The following is a 19,151-nucleotide window of genomic DNA, read 5'->3' as shown; positions in this document are numbered from 1 at the left end:
ATAAGGGACAATCAACAGATACCCAAAGAGCTACAGAACAAAGTGTCTTTGATGAGGAAATTTAGTTTACAGGTACTAACTCAGAGTTCAGTTTGACACAAAAAAATGTGGTTTAAAAAAACAAAACCAAGAACCACTAACCATCAAGAAAATGCTGGGCTCCTTATGAAATTCATGCGTATAGTTAAGACATATCGAAAAGAAATTTATTCCAAATTATACTGGCAAAAAGTTATTGCAAAATTTTGAAGTCTCCTTCCTACATTACACTTCTGCAGCCAGCTCTAACAGCCTTCACTAAAGAGGTCTGTAACACTCAAAGGATACATGCAACATAGTGGTTTAAGAATTCATGATCTGATGCAGGCATGGACTGAAGAAAGCACTCTCTGTAAGACTCAAACCAAGGAGTAGTAGCTGGAATACACAATAAGACAGGACAAATTAGCATATTCAGCGAAACTTATGTTTACTTATTTATGAAAAGGAAATATGAAAGACTATACCTAAAAGTGAAGCTCGCAAACTCTGACAAGGTTTGCATGGCAGGGGAAAGCAGGGGCAACAATCTAAGGAGAAAGCATCTAAAGTACACACAAGCAGGAGAAACGGTAACACTTTGAATCAAATCCTGTGAAACTGAACAGTATCTTAAGCTCCAACTTCCTCAGTATTATAGCCTCACATGTAGTCAGCCCTTGTTAGAGTAACTATACCTTACCACTCCTGTAAACACACACACACTTGCGGAAAAACAAATAAGAATTATTCTAACAGTCATTGAATTTGCCTCGGCTAAGGATGAAGAATTGAGAAGCAAAATCAATTTTTGAGTACGTAGAGGAACTAAAGATTACTAAAACCCTATCCTATCAGTTTGCCTAAAGCTTTCTGCAAGTGATGTGACTTGGCTTGACAGTATCCTCCTTTCTCCACCCTGCTAAAATAAACAGTTCAGCTGTCAGCTGGCAAAGCAGAGATCCAAAAAGCTAAAAGTTCACATCCCAGCTGTGCCGTTAATACCTTATAATGTTAACCTGCCACGTTCAAATGCCCTTTCACAATAGGGATCTCATTTTTCCAAGAGCAACAAATAAAGGGAAATCAAGTATGTCTGGGACATCCAAAGAACATGCGAACTTAAAAACCTTATCTGTTTCTTTCCACTCCAACTATTAGTCAAGCAATGAAGTATTACTTCTTTCAAGACTGTTCTATGCCATCTCAACTCTGCAACTCCTTCCCTTGAGTGGAAAAAAGACCCCAGAGCAAAATAAGTCCACTTCCAATAACCCAAATTCACACTGAAGTTAGCTGGAACTCACCTGCAAACTAGAAAACAACAACTAGTACAGAAAAAAATGCATTAATAAGAAATCCCGAAGGTATTTATTGTATTTATATGGCCCCAAGTAAACACATTACTTGATTTAACTTACGAAGAATTTCTAATGCTTTGTAAAACTACCCTGCCGGCCCCCCAAAAAAACAACCCAACATCTTAATTTCTTAGCTAAGAAACAGAGGTTCGTTTTTATGTTGAAATTATCTTCTAGCGCATTAAGTGAATGTATTTTGTTTAATTCTGCATTGTCAGGCCATCTTACATCAGCTTCATCCACACAGAAGTCGGATATAGTCACACTCGGTAACTGAACTCAGTCTAGCAGTCAGCACTTCTCACATAAAAAAAAAAATCAATCATGAGAAAAACCTCCAACTTTTAACTATAGCCTTTCTAGCAACTGCTCTCTGAACACTCATCTAGGGTATAAAAAGTTCTTGGCTTTAATATGTCCCACCTGTAAAAATGCCCAGTATGTAAAATAAGGAAAACACAACTTGTTATTAAAAGCAAACCATGAGAAAGTGACTCATACACATATTTTTCAGAAGTAAAATAAAGCCTTGTAATAACTCAGGTTCAAACCAAACAACGCTAAACTACTCAAGGCAGAAATTCCAACCACATTTTAGTTTCAGGCTCTGTTTTCAGTTTTCCATTTCTGTTTTACAGCTGAACCATGGCAAAGAAAGTTTTTTAAAATCCAACACAGCTACAAACACGGAAGTACTACTTTGTTTCATGGGGTGGGTTTTGGTTTTTTTTTTCCCTCCTTCCTTTTGCCATTCAGCCTATTAAGAACCTTGGAAGTGACTACGAAGGCAACTGGATTCCCTTTACACAACCACAACATGCATTAACAGTAGTCACTCAAGAGCCTTTACAGAGCTGTAATCATTTACGGTAGATACTTAAAATAATAAACATGCACCATATTCAAAACAAAAACAATATTTGAAAAAATTTCACATATGCAACATTTCATAACATATAGTAGCAGCGCATAGCAACACTGTGTCATTTAGGTACACAGACCTGTAAGTTTTGCATTTTTCCAGTACACTAAACAAGCAGAACTGAAGTTTAAGCAAACTTATTAACGTGTTCAGAAATTGTTAAGAAAAATTGTAAGTAATATTCGTGCATAACAGCTTACAAATGAGAAGTCTACTTCATGAAGTTTTGCACTTTTTAGCTACCTGACTGACCAAGACGAATTTCAGATGCTGATATTATAGCACATTCAGAAAGGAAGGCATTTAGCAGCATCCGAACAGAAACTACTGAAAGGATAGCTACTACTAACCAAAGGCATACACTCTGTTCATATCCAAAACTGATAAACGTCAAAATCTAGCTCTTCTAGACCACACCACACAGCTTCAGTATAAAGCTGAGAGGTCAGTAACCAATGTGTTTTTGTAGCAATAAGTCTCAGAAACTAGGTGAAAATGTATTACAAAGTGCTTTTTTTTTTCCCTACAAGAGAGTCATACTCCAGAAAGCACACCAATATGGCAGAGGCATATGTGCTCTAAGTAGTCAACACCTTAGTTCCAATTTGAAAAGTGCTAATATCCCAAGAAGGAATTTCTCTGGAGAAGCAGAAAGTATTTACATTTGAAATACAGAACAGTAACAGTATACAGGTCCACAGGATCAAAAAAGACAGTGTTTTTAGGGCATCAGGTCATTTCCCACCACCACTCTGCACTTACTGACTCTATGGAAATTATTTAGATTAGCAGGAGTAGAAACGCGACTAAAAGAAAAATTAAACAACCACCACCACCAATTTCTCATTTAGGGGGGGAAAAAAATGGAGGAATACACATCTAAGCCAAGAAGAGTGCTAAACAGTTGTAGCAGATGGTAAGGAAAGGTGGATGGGGCACATGGAAAAGAAATAAAGGGCAATTTGGCAAACTGGCACCAACCACAAAAAAATACCTGAATAAAACGTGGATGTGTTCAGTTCCATCAGTGTCTCTTTCCAATTACTGTACCAAGGAACACTAGCTTTAACTGAGCGATCTGATAGAAAAAACATGATATTATTATACTAAAAAGGGTCAGGTGCAAACACACTATTGGCTTTTATGCTCTGGCAGCATGAAGCAGAAAATCTATACCATGTAGGCCCATCAGGGACTTCAAACATTTGATTCCAGCTAACCTTAATCATGAACATTTCAGGCTCCTCAACATCTGACAGTGTACTTTAATATAATTCAGTATTAATTTCTGGTTCAGTCCAAATTCTGGGCTTGAATAAAAATACAAATCCATAAAGTAGTAAAGAATTAAGTTATACTTAGATATTATTTCTATTTTTCTACTTAGAAGATACTATAAATGTAAGACACTAATTTCTGAGATTTCTCAGCCTGCAGTATTACAGTTAAAGTAACTGAAGGTGTTAGCTGCTGTAAGTGGTTGGCCCAATTTTCTCCCTTATCTCCATCATATTCCTGCATTGCTGCACGCCAGCGTTAGCACCATGTAGGCCTGAACAAACACAGCCAGGGAAGTGATCCAGCTGAAAACTTGTTTGGGAGAAGTAAAAAAGTCAAGTCTTCAGTGGAATCACTTTTCCTTACTCTCCACATGCACCAGTACATGGGAGAAGCAAACACGGCTGAAAGTAAGCACCCTTTCAGCAATCCACCAGGTCTCTCAGCACAAGAAGATTATGGAATTGTAAGACTATTAAACAAGTGTAACAAAGAACCATTACAAACAATTAAACTAGTTCACCACAGCAGTTCCAAAACTTTTTTTAGAAAAGAGCAGGATCACAACCCCAGTACCGGAAACTCTCATACATGAGCTTCTTAAACAATGTTTGTGTCTTCCTTCAGAAGAGACTCCACTTGATCGCCACTAAAGCTTAAGGAAATATGTTTTGCTATCCTAGAAAGCTAATACACCAGAAGAACAAGAGTATATTAAAGAACAGATTAGAGTATTTTACATATCCATGCCAAAAGATTATGTTTTGTTGCCAGGAATGAATGCTTCCATGGATTTTCAATAAAACGCTCTAACAAAGTTGGAAAAAAAATAAGTTTCTTAGTAAATACCCATGGTTTTCCAATTAGAAAAGGAGCTCTACCTGACAAGCTAGGGACTTCCTCACATCCTCCTACAAAATAATGGGATACAAATTTCATTACCAAGAACACAGTACCAGTGTTTTGTGCTAAAGCCCTACAACGGTGTACCACAAAACTACAAAGTTGTTACATGATTTTGTCTTTCTGCGGGATCTTAATGAGATTATACATCTCTCCTCCTTCTGTCAAACAAGCACACAGTCAGTCTGAATGGAAATACGAACCTTATCACCGAGTGACAGAAGATAGTCAAGTATGATAATTTGTACATCTGAGGCTCCATCAGCAAATAAAGAAAATGAGAGTTACTTGCTTCTACACCTAAAAGGCATGGCTTGATACAGCCACTATTCTTCCCTTCTTTCAATACCTCACTTCTAATCTGAGGTCACTAGAAATGCTACAGAAAAGCCTCTTAGCTGAAACCATTCCTCTTCTTTATGGTCTTCCAATCTCTAGAATTCAAACAGACTTTCCCTCCACAAAAATTTCACCAAAAAATGGCAACTCATCAATTCTACAGATAAACAGGGGCATGGAAACTGAAAAAGGGTGTAGTTTCCAATAGCTCTCAAAAATTACAACTTCCAGGCTCAAGTCTTTTCCTTTACTCTCAATATTTCACATGAAGTTGAGGATATGACTTGTAAATTAGGTATCAAAGATGTAAAACTACGTATTTTTTCATCATCAACATTGAAAATAATCAACATACTATGACAACATCACTTAAAACCCTCAAGAATTTTCATCAGTCTTTTGCTATAGCAGAGCCAAATTCTTCACTGCATGCTGAACTTTAAGTACAATAAATTACTCATGTTTAAATAGGGCAATGCATACATGCTTTGAATTGATTCTGTACTCAAAGGCTTTAACGGATTAGGGTCTTAATTGGTAGGAGTTTAATCTTCTCAGCTCTCAAGATCAGGTCTCATTTACTATTATTCACAATCCCTTATCCCCTGGAGATCTGAAAAAACAATTTTAGAATATTCCAGCCATTTTGACAGTGAAATATGAAGTACAGAGTTGCACGGCAAAAAACAGGACAAGGAATCACATACCTTTCCTCAAAACCTTTTCATCCTTAAACTTTTTATGACAACTTTCTGAACTCCATACATTAAGCAATAAGCAAAAAGACAAACAAAAGAAGCTAGGAGGAGTAATTTCAATGTAAAACTGTACATTAGTACCAAAATTTTAAGTAAGTTCCAGTATTTGCTCAGCAAAGCGTAAAAAGTTAGCGTATCAGTTTTGTAACATGAAAACCTCTCTAATTTCATGAGCTGTTAACACAATCAAAGCATGTCAACCTACATTAAAATAATATGATGATTTAACACAAGTTGAGAAGAATTATAACATTAGGAAACATGAAATTAAGAACGATGAAGTTCAGCCACTTTCTTAGCATTATATAAGAACAAAACCATTTGATAAATCTGAATCAGTAAACACAATGACTTAAAACTCAACAACTCTCAGAGTAACTTCAATAAGTGCCACAAACTTGAAATTAAGGTTAGAAACCTTACGGTAAATTCCAGTTAAGTTACAAAAAAAATACAATCTCATTACATACCACTAATGTTGAGATCATAATCTCCAGCTGTGATCACATTAGCTACTAGTCCTTCAGCAGGCTGACTGACAGACACAACATCATTCAAAAGTTTCCGAATGGCACCGGGCTGAGGTGGGCGAGTAATAATGTTGTTGACAGCAATCTTCAAATTTTTAATTATGTGAAGCTGATTATTAGGATCTCTCATGTGAACTAAAAAAAGAAAAGAAATAGGCTTTTTTTGAGAAGTACAACACATAATTAAGGTAGTTACCATAAACTAGTATTTCCCCAACAGATTTTTGCTTTTTCTTTAAGGATTACTTACTTCACTAAACTGCTCCACCGTCAATTTTAGATCACAGACCATAATACTTGAGTATCAAAAACAAACAGGGAAGGGAAGAATGAGAAATCACTTCACGTTCAACATTAGGCTCTTCTAGGCAGACTGATCCAAACCTAGCACAGGATTTTAGCTTATAAGAATATCCACTCAGAGTAACAAAGCACTCAAAATCAATGCCTTACACTGCAGCACCTCCTTCCTTGAGGAACGTACTCAACTTGCACAGAAAGCCTATAGTAACTATGTGTGGATGTCACGTAAGATCTATTCCAAGGGGTCCCCAGTTTCCAAGAAAACCTAGTACACAATAACAGTATTCACGAAACTTGAAAGGGATAGCATAGTATCAGTTCATCCAAAATGAACATATCCTTTCATTTGTAATACTACAGTGTGATTATTTTTGTTTTGTTGGTTTTAGGGTTTTTTTTGAAGGAATGGTTTCATAACTCCCCTGTTCTCCAAAAAGCATTCACACAACTGGTTTATTTAAAAAAAAATAATGTTACTGAAGTTACACTACTTGAGTGACGAACTTTTAGTAAAAATAATCAACTAAAGTCAACGTTAATAACACATTGTCTGAAAGCAGCCCTGCAGAGAAGGACTTGGGGGTACTGGTGGATGAGAAGCTCAACGTGAGCCACCAGTGTGCACTCACAGCCTACAAGGCCAACCATATCCTGGGCTGGATCAAGAGAAGTGTGGCCAGCAGCTCGAGGGAGGTGATTCTGCCCCTCTACTCTGCTCTGGTGAGACCTCACCTGGAGTACTGCGTCCACCTCTGGAGCCCTCAGCACAGGAAAGACATGGAGCTGCTAGAGCAGTTCCAGAGGAGGCCACAAAAACGATCAGAGGCATGGAACACCTCTCCTATGAGGAAAGGCTGAGAGCTGGGGCTGTTCAGCCTGGAGAAGAGAACGCTGCGGCAAGACCTTACTGCAGCCTTCCAGTACCTGAAAGGGGCTTATAAGAAAGATGGGGACAAATATTTTCGCAGGGCCTCTTGTGATAGGACAAGGGAGGATGGTTTTAAACTGAAAGAGGGTAGATGTAAATTAGATATAAGGAAGAATTTATTTACAATGAGAGTGGTGAAACACTGGCACAGGTTGCCCATAGAGGTGGTAGATGCCCCATCCCTGGAAACATTCAAGGCCCGGTTGGACAGGGCTCTGAGCAACCTGGTCTAGTGGAAGATGCACCTGCTCACTGCAGGGGGCTTGGACTAGGTGACTTTTAAAGGTCCCTTCCAACCCAAACCATTCTATGATTCTATGAACACCAGCACTTCCAATTCCCTTTTAAATGCTTGTTTGAAAAACAGAAAAAGTCTTGAGTATTAAATATTGATTTCAGAATTTTGCATGAGAATTTTGCTTGACAAATGGCAAATTATTGCATGCAGCCTCAAAAAAAAAATCCCAACAATGCAGTTAAAGTGTCCATGGACCTAATGGTTATGAGAATTAGAAACAGCTGGCAAGCGTGTAAGGTGTTGGTGTGAAAGTTCGCTTATTTAGAAAAAGTGAAGTAGACTTATCAGCAAAAATAATATTCAAGAAAACCAAACACATTCATTATTAAAGTGAGCCTTTAAAAAGGCACTAGCAGCCTTATGTTATTAGCACGTAGTAAGTTATGCTCTTTTAGCTTTACGTTACTTATCCAAAAAATACTTTGCTCCCATTATGACCAACTTCTCCACAAAATAACTTTGTGATGCAAGTGGTTTGAAGAGCCAACGAGGAGAGGCGCTCTGCTGGACCTTGTACTGACAAACAAAGAGGGACTGGTGGAGGACATGAAGGCTGGGAGCAGCCTCAGCTGCAGTGACCATGAAATGGTGAACTTCAGGATACCGCATGGAGGAAATGGGGCAATAAGTAAGATCAAAACCTTGGACTTCAGGAGAGCTAACTTTGGCCTCTTCCAGGAGCTACTGGGAGGAACCTCATGGGTCAGGGCTCTAGAAGGTAGGGGGGTCCAAGAGAGCTGGTCACTGTTTAAGCATCACTTCCTCCAAGCTCAGGATTGGTGCATCCCCCTGAGCAAGAAATCTAGAGAAGGCGGCAGGAGACCCGCATGGATGACCAAGGAGCTTCTGGCAGAACTCAGGTGGAAGAGAAAGGTCTATGGAATGTGGAAAGAGGAACAGGCCACTTGGAAGCAACACAGGAATGTTGTCAGAGCATGCATGGATGCAACAAGGAAGGCGAAGGTCCATCTGGAACTGAATCTGGCAAGGGATGTCAAAGACAACAAAAAAGGCTTCTTCAACTACAGCAGCACCAAACGGAAGACTAGGGATAATGTGGGGCCACTGCTGAATGAGGTGAGTGCCCTGGTGACGGAGGACGCAGAGAAGGCACAGATACTGAATGCCTTCTTCGCTTCAGTCTTCAGTGCCAAGGCCAGCCCTCAGGAATCCCAGGCCTTGGAGGTAACAAAGGAAGCCTACAGAGAGGATGACCTTCTCTGAGGACTGTGTGAGACATCACTTAAGCAATCTGAACACCCATAAATCCACGGGCCCCAACGGAATGCACGCACGAGTACCGAGGGAGCTGGCAGATGTCACTGCTGAGCCACTCTCCATCATCTTTGAATGGTCCTGGAGGATAGGAGAGGTGCCCGAGGACTGGAGAAAAGCAAATGTCACTCCAGTCCTTCAAAAAGGGCAAGAAGGAGGATCCAGGGAACTGCAGGCCGGTCACCCTCACCTCCATCCCTGGAAACATGATGGAGCAACTCATTCTGGAGGTCATCATTAAGCAAGTGGAGGAAAAGATGGTTATCAGGAGTAGTCAACGTGGATTCACCAAGGGAAATCATGCCTGACTGATCTGATAGCTTTCTATGATGGCATGACTGGCTGGGTAGATGAGGGGAGAGCCGTGGATGTTGTCTACCTCGACTTGAGCAAGGCTTTTGACACTGTCTCCCATAACATCCTCATAGGCAAGCTCAGGAAGTGTGGGCTGGATGAGAGGTCAGTGAGGTGGATTGAGAACTGGCTGGATGGCAGAGCTCAGAGGGTTGTCATCAGCGGTGCTGAGTCTAGTTGGAGGCCTGTAACTACTGGTGTCCCCCAGGGGTCAGTACTCAGCCCAGTCTTGTTCAACTTCTTCATCAACGACCTGGATGAAGAGCTAGAGTGCACCCTCAGCAAGTTTGCTGATGACACCAAATGGGGAGGAGTGGTGGATACCCGAGAAGGCTGTGCTGCCATTCAATGAGACCTGGACAGGCTGGAGAGTTGGGCAGAGAGGAACCTGATGAAGTTCAACAAGGGCAAGTGCAGGGTCCTGCACCTGGGGAGGAACAACTCAATGCACCAGTACGGGCTTGGGGCTGACCTGCTGGAGAGCAGCTCTATGGAAAGGGACCTGGTTGTCCGGGTGGATGACAAGTTGACCACAAGTTGGCAGTGTGCCCTGGTGGCCAAGAAGGCCAATGGGATCCTGGGGTGCATTAAGAAGAGTGTGGCTAGCAGGTCGGGGGAGGTTCTCCTCCTCTACTCTGCCCTAGTGCTGTGAACAGTTCTGGGCTACCCAGTTCAAGAAAAATGAGGAACTACTGGACAGAGTCCAGCAGAGGGCTACGAGGATGACGAGGGGAATGGAGCATCTCTCCTATGAGGAAAGGCTGAGCGAGCTGGGCTTGTTTAGCCTGAAGAAAAGGCTGAGAGGTGACCTTGTAAATGCCTAGAAATATCTGAAGGATGGGTGTCAGGAGGATGGGGCCAGACTCTTTTCAGTGGTGCCCAGCAACAGGACAAGGGGCATCGGGCACAAACTGAAGCATAGGAAAATCCACCTAACATAAGGAAGAACTTCTTCACTCTGAGGGTGACGGAGCACTGGAATAGGTTGCCCAGAGAGGCTGAATATCTCCAGAGAAGGAGAATCCACAACACCCAGCTGGACAAGGTCCTGTGCAACCTGCTCTAAGAGACCCTGCTTTGGCAGGGGATCTGGACTAGATGACCCACAGAAGTCCCTTCCAACCCCTACCGTTCTGTGAAAGCCATGAGAGGGACAACGCCACCAGAGAAAGAGTCCCAAGCCAATGCACAGGGGTCAATACAAGCCTAAAGCACAAGGCAGCAGCAAAGTCCACCAAGATGATCAATGAACAACAGTATTTAACTGAAAGTTAAAGCTGAAATTTCAAATAACTCACAGCTACACGTGAGGTGCCCTTGTTTTGCATATATTTAAAAAAAAATACCATCAAAGACAGAAATGAACTTTGTCTATGATGATATCAGATCGCTTTTATTCCCCAAGTCTCTGCTTTTGAGGTTTTTTTTGTTTTTCAAAAAAGTCTCCAGTGTCCTGAAAAGCAAAAAATGATCATAAGAAAAATAAGGTTTTTTACACTTGCGTGTACTCACCCGACCCTTCTACTCAAGGTCTAGCTCTGACCTTTTCACTAAAACTTTATTGGGCTGCGATCTCTTTTGTATCTTATAGACAAAGTTACACGTTGCCACAAGCAACAATTTGATCTTCACATGACTTGTAAATGCAAAGCTCGCTTTGTAGAAACTTGCTTCCTCAAGCCATCTGTTTTTAAAAAATTATTTGTGACATTTTAAACAGACATTACAATCCTCGATCTGCTCTGATTTTTCATGTCATTTTCCCTATTTCAAACAACAAGCACCACAAAGCAAGCCAGACTATAAGTGCAGGCAGGACACATTGAGTATACCTCCCTAAGACACTTCGTGCTACCACGTGTCCCACAGTACAGCACTCGACTCCTTTGCTTTTTATTTTCACAAACCACTGCATGGCATATAAAAAGGTAGCCCAAAGGAAAATTCTTGTTTTTCTCCTTGTCTCCATTCACCACAAAATTCACACCATGAAGGTCTGAAACTGAGTCTTCAGCCCCCTCCAGCCTGGAGGGCACTCCACACCTTTTCCACCAGCCTCTTCAGAAGTAACAGCTACTCGGCCCGAGACAGATCACGCTAGATGTGTTTACAGTCCATCTTCGCCGTTAAAACAGATTTCCATGGAAGTTCAAGTCTGGACTGGCACGATACTACCTACTTCAGTCACACATCCACTCCCAACCTTCAGCCAGCACTGAAGCTCACAGGGAAAACATAGTGAAGTAGTTTAGAGAACTGATCCTGTCCAAAACTACCTAAAAATACATCGGATTTTTTCAGCTATAAGGTTTCAGATTGAACTGGTTCATTGTAAGGCTGTATCAACACAGAGGAGGGCAATTGTGCTGGCTAAACTTAATTGATCCAGGTCAGCATTTCCATCACCTGAAGAGTGGGAATTTTTTTTTCCATACAGGTAAATTCTCAACCCTACTACCACACCATTACTGAAAAGATGAAATGTAAAGGAAGCGGGAGAGACAAAAAAAAAACCAAAGAAACCAGTATAACACTAAAACTCATCCTTGGTGTCCCTCCTAAAATATAATAGCCATAATAACGAAGAGCAAACATGTTTCCATACGGGACACACAACATTTCTGGCATATGTGCAATGCTAAGGACTGACACAAAGGACACATTTGGAAACCCACCAAGATGTTGCCTTAATGCCTAATAAAAATTTTCTAGTATTAGACATTTCCTTGAAGTGCTCACAAGATCATTTCAGAAAGTATTTTGCCAGAAGTGGGAGTAGTAACATATTCTAGAACAAGATCTTTCTAATCAGAAGCTGATAATATTGAGATGTTGACTAAAATACTCCTGAACAATGAACTCCTAAGATCAAACTAAGCTCATCAAATAAACGCAGTGTTCGTATTATACGTCCTTACTTCCAGCACACATTTAAGGCTTAGCATCAGGTACAGTTGTAAGAAGCTCCCTCTTTTTAAGACATAAAACACTTTGGTTCAAGAGCAACCAAGGCTATCCTAAAGTGACACTTGCTATTTTGAAGTGTACAATGTAATTCTCCCTCCCACTGAGACAGTATGAGTTCAGACAGTATTCTTAAGTATTCTTAAAAACAGCACACTGTTTAAAGAAAACCTACCTACACAATATATACATTTGTTAAATTAGGCATCAGTTCTTACTGCCACACACAGTAGTTAAGAAAGACTGCCACTTCAAGAATAAACGTGCAGGTACAAAATCCACAACATACTTTTGGGTTCCTTTATCAAAGAAAAATGGAAGTTTTAAGGAAAACAAAACCCTCCCCAAAGTAACGAAGTACTGGGACAGTAAAGCAGTTCTCTCACTTTTTTAACCATTTCTCATTCAATAACAAAAAGTGACTTATTTATGAAAGTCAAGAAGCTAAAAATTACAGTAAGCAGCACTTTGAACCTGTGCTTCAGATTTCTGACCATCACAATTTGCTATATTACAAGGGTATTTTTGGCCACACTAACATTAGAGAAAGTCACCGATAAGTACAAGTTGATGAGCAGATTAATACCGATCAGTGTAGAGGGCGTCCCCCGCGGCCCCCCCCCTTCTACATTATGTATGCTTTGGTGGTTCTACTTGAAATCAAATATAACCTGGTCTCTTTGGACTGAACAACCACAAGAAGCATGTGGTTTAACACTACTTGAAGAATTAAGCAGTGGTCTGGGCCTCCACACCTCTGTTAAGGCACAAAGGACAATCGATACATACACAGTAGAAAGCTTATCATAGTTTCTGTGCATCAAAACTGCTTTGCATATAAATCATGAGATTCATAACTGCACTGCTTCTCCAAGTGAGAATGTTGACGAACATGCAGCCTTCAGCAGGCTCATAAGCTATGTAAATTCTAAACTTCAGAGAAAAATCTGTATTGTAATGGGACTCTAAAAATGCAGTAGCAAACCAGTGACTGAGCTATTAAAATTGTAGAAGAGTTTAGGAAGTAACGTACGTACTTTAAAGTTTTGCACAAGTACAAGGGACAGCTTATTTCTAGAGAGATGAAATACTAATCCACCCAATTTCACATTACAAAGTCAGTGAAATAGCCACTAACTAAATACAGGAGTATTAATAAAAAAAAAAAAAGGACAGCATTCCATGCTTCCTTAATAAAAACCGTGCTTAAAAGTGAAGACATCAAAACAATCATAAGTAGTGAAAAACGCAGTTGTGGAGGGATCTGCATGTACACACATTCTGCTGTACCATGATCAGGTCATTAATCACACCCCTCGTCCTCTTAACCAGACATGAAAAGCACCACAGAAATATTTTACTGCTAAGTCTGGTCAAACCGAGTCAGGTAGAGCAATTTAGGAACTCATCCTATGTTTCCAGGTCTTGTGCATAGGATACAATTAACAGTGTTTGTGCAGACTGCAGCAAGCATTTCCCTGTCACTGAACTCCACAAATTCTGGAGCTAGAGAAACTGCTTACCGTTATACAAACTCATAAAAAGTTTTATTGCACCGAACTACTCTTCTGCCTGAAGAACATGCCCAGTACAGGCTTTCCCTACCCTCACACACGCTGGCTTTCACCACAAGAAGTTACATATAGTGTGCAGTAAGGATTTTTCCAAGAAAATGGAAGAGGAAGTCACACGCTGAGTGAAGAACTGCAGTCAAGCTTGCAACCTGTTGAATCAGAATACATAGAGAGTACTGCAGCAACAAAACCCACTGTACCAAGCTTCAGCCTCTCTGTTCTCTGACCCTCAGGTCCTTTAATAAAAGAGAGTGAAGATTAGTTTGGTTTATAACCATTGACATACTACTGAGGTCTGCATTTACACGGGGAACACTGAGGATGATTGAAGTTTGCAAGTTCCTTGACTGTTACAATAGGTGGAACAAAAAGGGTTACAACTAAGCAACAAGACAACTAAGTGTTCTTCAGAGCAAATGCTTTGTTTTGACTAGGCTGCCTGGTTTTGTTTGCTAGACGCATTTTGAACACCTTTCACCAAAGAACCTAAAGAGATATTTAAGTAACTTCAGAACTCCACAGATGTGAGCTTCTGCATTTATTATTTTTATCTCTGCCACGTTCCCACATAACTCGTGAGTGTTGCTAAACAAAGGGAAAAACATTTATAAACAAGTTATGGTTAATAAGTTATTAAGACTTGCTACAGAATTAAGGCAGATTTTAACACATACAAGCTTTTAAAGTTCGTGTCTTTTTTTTAAATAGCAGTGTAAAAGTCTAACTCCAGTGACAGGACAAGCTTCATTTTCTTGCACTGCTTCCTCAACACGTGACACAAAGACTTAAGCCTGAGCTAAGTGTCAGAAACCAAATCTAACAAATGTCACTGCGTTGCTATTCTGACAAGAAGTTTTATTCCAACTGCTGTCCCACATACCACTCTGATGAGCTGTGGTTTGAAAAGCACAGCTTAGTTAAAATTGAAATATACAAAACCACACAGTAACAGTAAACGAATCCTACTGTTTCTCTTCAGTGGTCAATCTCCAGGTGTGCTGCTACTTTACATGGTTATTTCACCTATCCCACATACCCAGCTCAATTCCCACCTTCTCTTTGGAGGGGTCTTATTCACAGAAACATCAACAAAAACAAAACTACATACAGTAAAACTACAGGTGAACAAAAGCAAAGACTTGCAACTCAAATTACAATTAATGTTTCCGAAAGGCTGACCACACTTTCAACGCCCGGGTACTTTACTAAGAGCCTCACCACACGTGTGAAATCCAAGGAGGTGGACAGCAAGAGTCAGGTACAAGTTTTAGCCAGATGACAGTAAAGTCATTTTCGAAAACAACAAAAAAAAAAAAAAAAGGAAAAATCGGTTGGGAAGAGCTACATTTGCAGACCCCTTTCTCTGCGGCTCTGTGACGCCCCCAGGAGAAGCCCAACTTCCAAGTGTCCACGGGAGAACAGACCGAACAAAACCGAGCAGGCTGGGGCAGCGCCTGGCGTCTGCCACCGCTCCCGCCAATCCCCCCCACCGGGCGGCCCCGGGGCAGGCGGCTCGCCTCCCGGCCCCGCCGGCTCAGCCTCGCCGGGCAGAGGGGCCGGGCAGGACCCCGCACACACCCCCCACCCTCCCTCGGGGTGGGACCGACACCGCCTCCCCCCGGCCCCGTGTAAACAAGCCGCGCCGATCCCGGGCCGGCACCGACCTTCCGAGGTGAGGCGGCAGAAGGGCTTCACCAGCTCGGCGAAACTCAGGCTGTTCCTGCGGGTGAGCCTCTCCGCCTCCTCGCTGCACAGCGCGGCCACCAAGGGCACGAACGAGTCCTGGATGAACTCCTGCACCGACTGCACGCACTGGGCCATCGCCGCCGCCCGCGGGCCCCAGCCGGCCCCGCCACCTTCCTCCGCTCTTCTCCGCCCGGCACCCGCCGGCTTCCCGCTCTGCCCGCCCGCCGCTCCCGCTCACGGCCGCCCGCCCCGACGCCGCGGCCACCGACGGCTCAGCAACCGGCCAGCGCCGCCATATTGCGCCTCAGCCGAGCCCCTCCGGTAGCGCCCGCTCCCGGCGGCCCCCGCGCTCCTCATGTGATTGGCCGAAAGGGGCGGGGCCGGGGCGGCCGAGCAGGGGAAGGCGACGGTGGCCGGGCGGGGGTGGGTTCGTGTGCTTCCCCCCCCCAGCGGGGCGTTGGTGCCTTCCGAGGGGGCGGGGAGCCGCCGCCTGACGCCGCCAACGGCTTTCACCTCGCTGAGGCGGAGGGCGGCTGCCCCCGGCCCCGCTGGCCTCAGCCCGCCGCCGCATGCTCGGCTCTCTGCCCTGGCTGGGCAGCCGGGCCGGCTCTGCGTCCGGCCTGGCCGCTGCTCGTGGAAGGAGGGGCGGGGGCGGGGGGGGAGCTGGGTCTGCCGGGCTTTCGCAGAGCTTCGCTGGGCGGTGAGAGCTCGGGGGGTTTTAGTGGAGAAGTATTAATCCATCCAGGAATGCGGTTCTGGAGATTTTGTTTATCAAAATTAAAAAAAAAAAAAGCCAGAACGGTTAAAAAGTAAAAAGTTTTTTGGGGTTTCTCCGACGGACCTGTCTCTTCTCAGTTGTGTGCGTAAAATGAAAATCGTGCAAGATAACTTCATTTTTGAGATCTGCCTGTTAACGCACGGTATTATGCAAAGTCCTGCTACTAAGTTTGTAACCCGAGTAAGGACATGACATGGAAGGAAGACAGCAGTGATGGTCAGCGACAGTTAAGAATGAGCAATTTTGAATATGACCTTTACAAAAATGGAGTACTGTAGGGTGGGGTTTTAGCGTGGTGTCGGGGACAGTCCGTAGGACAGGGCTGGTAAACATCCGAAAAAGCCCTTTATGTCTTTGGAAATCGAGGCTTAGCAAGGCTGGGAACTGGAAGTCGTTAGCCTGCTTCTGAGTATATGAGAGGCCTGTCAGGCAACAATTTTTTAGGGATTACTGAAGTGAGCCAGGTAAGTACAGGAGAGGGAGCTTATTCTGAGGGAAGGCTTCAAACATGAGATCACTCCTCCCTAAATCCCGCTGTCTGAGATGATGTTATCGCTTAGTTTCAGTGGGAGATGACATGTTGCTTTTCAGATGCAGGATTTACAAGGGCATAAGAAGCCAAGCCTCATTATTTCTCCCACTGCCAGAAGAACTCTTTATGTGCAACTAATTTCCATGGTAAATCTTCATGTATAAGATCCATTAATAAAAGCAAAAAGAAGATGAGGTTCTTTTTATAGTTTATACTACAGAATTAATACATATGCTAATTGAAAGCTGAATAAAACTCAGAAAAAAAAACTCATTGTCTTCCCTAACAAATTCAGTAATTTGGAAGTTAGTGTTAACTCATTCATCTACATCAATTGGGTCAGCAACTTCCTCTGTGAATGAAAAATTAGTTATTAATTCAATGTAGGCAGTAAGAAAAAAATTAACAGGCCATACAAATCGCTGTTTTTCAGGACTGAGTCCTGGGAATGTTACCCAAAAGCTACTCAATAATGAAAAAAAAAAAATTTAGCTTTGATAGATTTTTAGAACTAGCTGAAGGCCAACATTCTGCAAGTATTCACAGAGTATCCACATTTGGAAATTCCCCAGTGCTGTTCCAAAATAATGCTTTCACTGATATTTTAAAGTATGACCTCCATGTGAGGGCTTTGGAACAACAGTGCTTCTCCCCCATTCCTCTTAATCTATTACTTCAGAACAATACACGAATTACATCTGGTAGATTAAAGTGGATCAGAAGAAGTCCTGATCCTGTTCACACATGACTTGACATTAAAAATTATTTTAAAATTCTGACCATCATTATGTCTTTCTGGTAGAGATTGAATTTTCATTTATTTCTTGCTCTCCAAACAGGCAGGGTGTTGCCACTGGCGATCTTCGGTAGCCCTTACAGAGTGAGAACTGGCTCATTTCTGTTGCTTATGCAGGGCAAAGTTTGTAAATGCTTTGCGTTTTTTTTAATTAGAGCAGCTCTGCATTCTAAACTTACATTTGTGTACTCAAAATTTATTCTCTTGCATATGAAAACGTTGTACACTTCTTACACGGTATTAGGAATTTGGTCCTTAGAATTTCTCTCGCTCCTGACTGTTCTCTCCTGGCATGGCATTGTCCAAAGGACTGCTGCTGTCACGCGAGTTCCGTACAGCTCAGCTCTGCTGTCTTGTGGGCTGTGCCACATTTTCCCATGATGGAGAACCTTTGATGCAGCCTCTGACTTGCCTGCCCTACTAAGGAGGGATGAACAGCCCCATCTTCAATGAACACAGTAGCTGAGGGTGTTGTATCCCAGATCTGTTGCTAAAAATAGTGTAGTCAAGGAGGATTCAAATTACATCATCTTTATTTACAAGGCAGAAGGCACATTAGAAGGAATACAATATATAATTGCTAATTACTTGTATCATTCCCAAGCCTGGCAATGTGTGCACAAAATTTTGCTTTTAAAGTCTGACGGCATACAAATAGATTGGACAGATAGTGGACGGAAGTACAAAGGGATAATAAGAAGACATGAATCCAGCTTTAGCCATTTGAATTATTTAACTGAAAATACTGGTTTTAACAGATGAAGAAATGATCAAAGCAAACAGCGGGTGAACAGAACTGAGACTGTGTAGTGTGGGGTGGGACAGGGGAAGCCTAGTCACAGAGAGTAGAGAAAGAGAACACGTAGTAAGAAAGTGCCTTGAACAGACCAGAACAAAAACATCGCTGAGAGAAAAACATGTCGGCTGTTTCAACTGTAAAAAAAAAAGGACATGACTGTAATATTTGGCCTTGAAAGTCCTGATCCTATACCCCTCTGTGGCTTCCTTGCTGCTGCCAGGAGTGCTTTCTCACTCCCTCCGGCTGGAAGATTCCTGAATTTAAAAGTTCTGTGATTACTTTGTGCAGAGCAGTGAGCCAGAGAGTGGGAGCTTTCTGCTGAACTGAGCTGCTGCTGAGGAGATTTATTTGAAAAGGTTTTTTCGCCTGTTAATAAAATATTATTTGTATTATTTTGCAGGTTTAAGGCAGGAAAAAGAATACAGAATTGCAAATGTTGCAATATAAAGTTGAATCCAATGCTTTTGTTTGCAATTATTGAAATATGCAACATGTCTGTTTCCCTGTGTGTTAGTTACAGGTTAAACTATACCCTTGAAGGTTTACACCATGGACTCCCAGCTCCCTGCAAACTTCAAGGGCACATTTGAGTTTTTGTTCAATTCAAGCTTCTGTAGAGTTACAGAAGTGATGATTTGCAAAGCCATTCGCTCCAGCATAACTTGCAGTGAGATTTTAAGATTTAGCTAAAATCATGCAAGAAGCTACATATTTGAGGGGGGAAGAAAGGGAAGGGAGTTGGTCGCTTGAGGTTT

At 42.1% G+C, this 19,151-nt stretch overlaps 1 protein-coding gene across 4 annotated transcripts in view; it reads right to left on the bottom strand.

Moving 5' to 3' along the window:
* TRAPPC8 (trafficking protein particle complex subunit 8) overlaps positions 1 to 15,790 on the bottom strand; it is a 60,711-nt gene extending 44,921 nt beyond the window's left edge. The window contains exons 1-4 of one of the 4 annotated variants that reach the window (XM_075416250.1): positions 15,470 to 15,790; positions 6,050 to 6,244; positions 3,296 to 3,379; positions 328 to 417 (exon numbers count right to left, since the gene is read on the bottom strand). In XM_075416250.1, the coding sequence (XP_075272365.1) occupies positions 328 to 417; positions 3,296 to 3,379; positions 6,050 to 6,244; positions 15,470 to 15,626 (526 nt within the window). In that variant the 5' untranslated portion in view covers positions 15,627 to 15,790. The remainder of the gene's footprint in view (positions 1 to 327; positions 418 to 3,295; positions 3,380 to 6,049; positions 6,245 to 15,469) is intronic. The other 3 variants (XM_075416251.1, XM_075416252.1, XM_075416253.1) reach the window with 3 other exon arrangements.
* Between the last annotated feature and the right edge of the window lie 3,361 nt (positions 15,791 to 19,151).

Source organism: Opisthocomus hoazin, chromosome 3, assembly GCF_030867145.1.
Source record: "Opisthocomus hoazin isolate bOpiHoa1 chromosome 3, bOpiHoa1.hap1, whole genome shotgun sequence".
NCBI classification, from domain to species: Eukaryota; Metazoa; Chordata; class Aves; order Opisthocomiformes; family Opisthocomidae; genus Opisthocomus; species Opisthocomus hoazin.
This window is presented reverse-complemented; position numbering and strand designations above follow the sequence as displayed.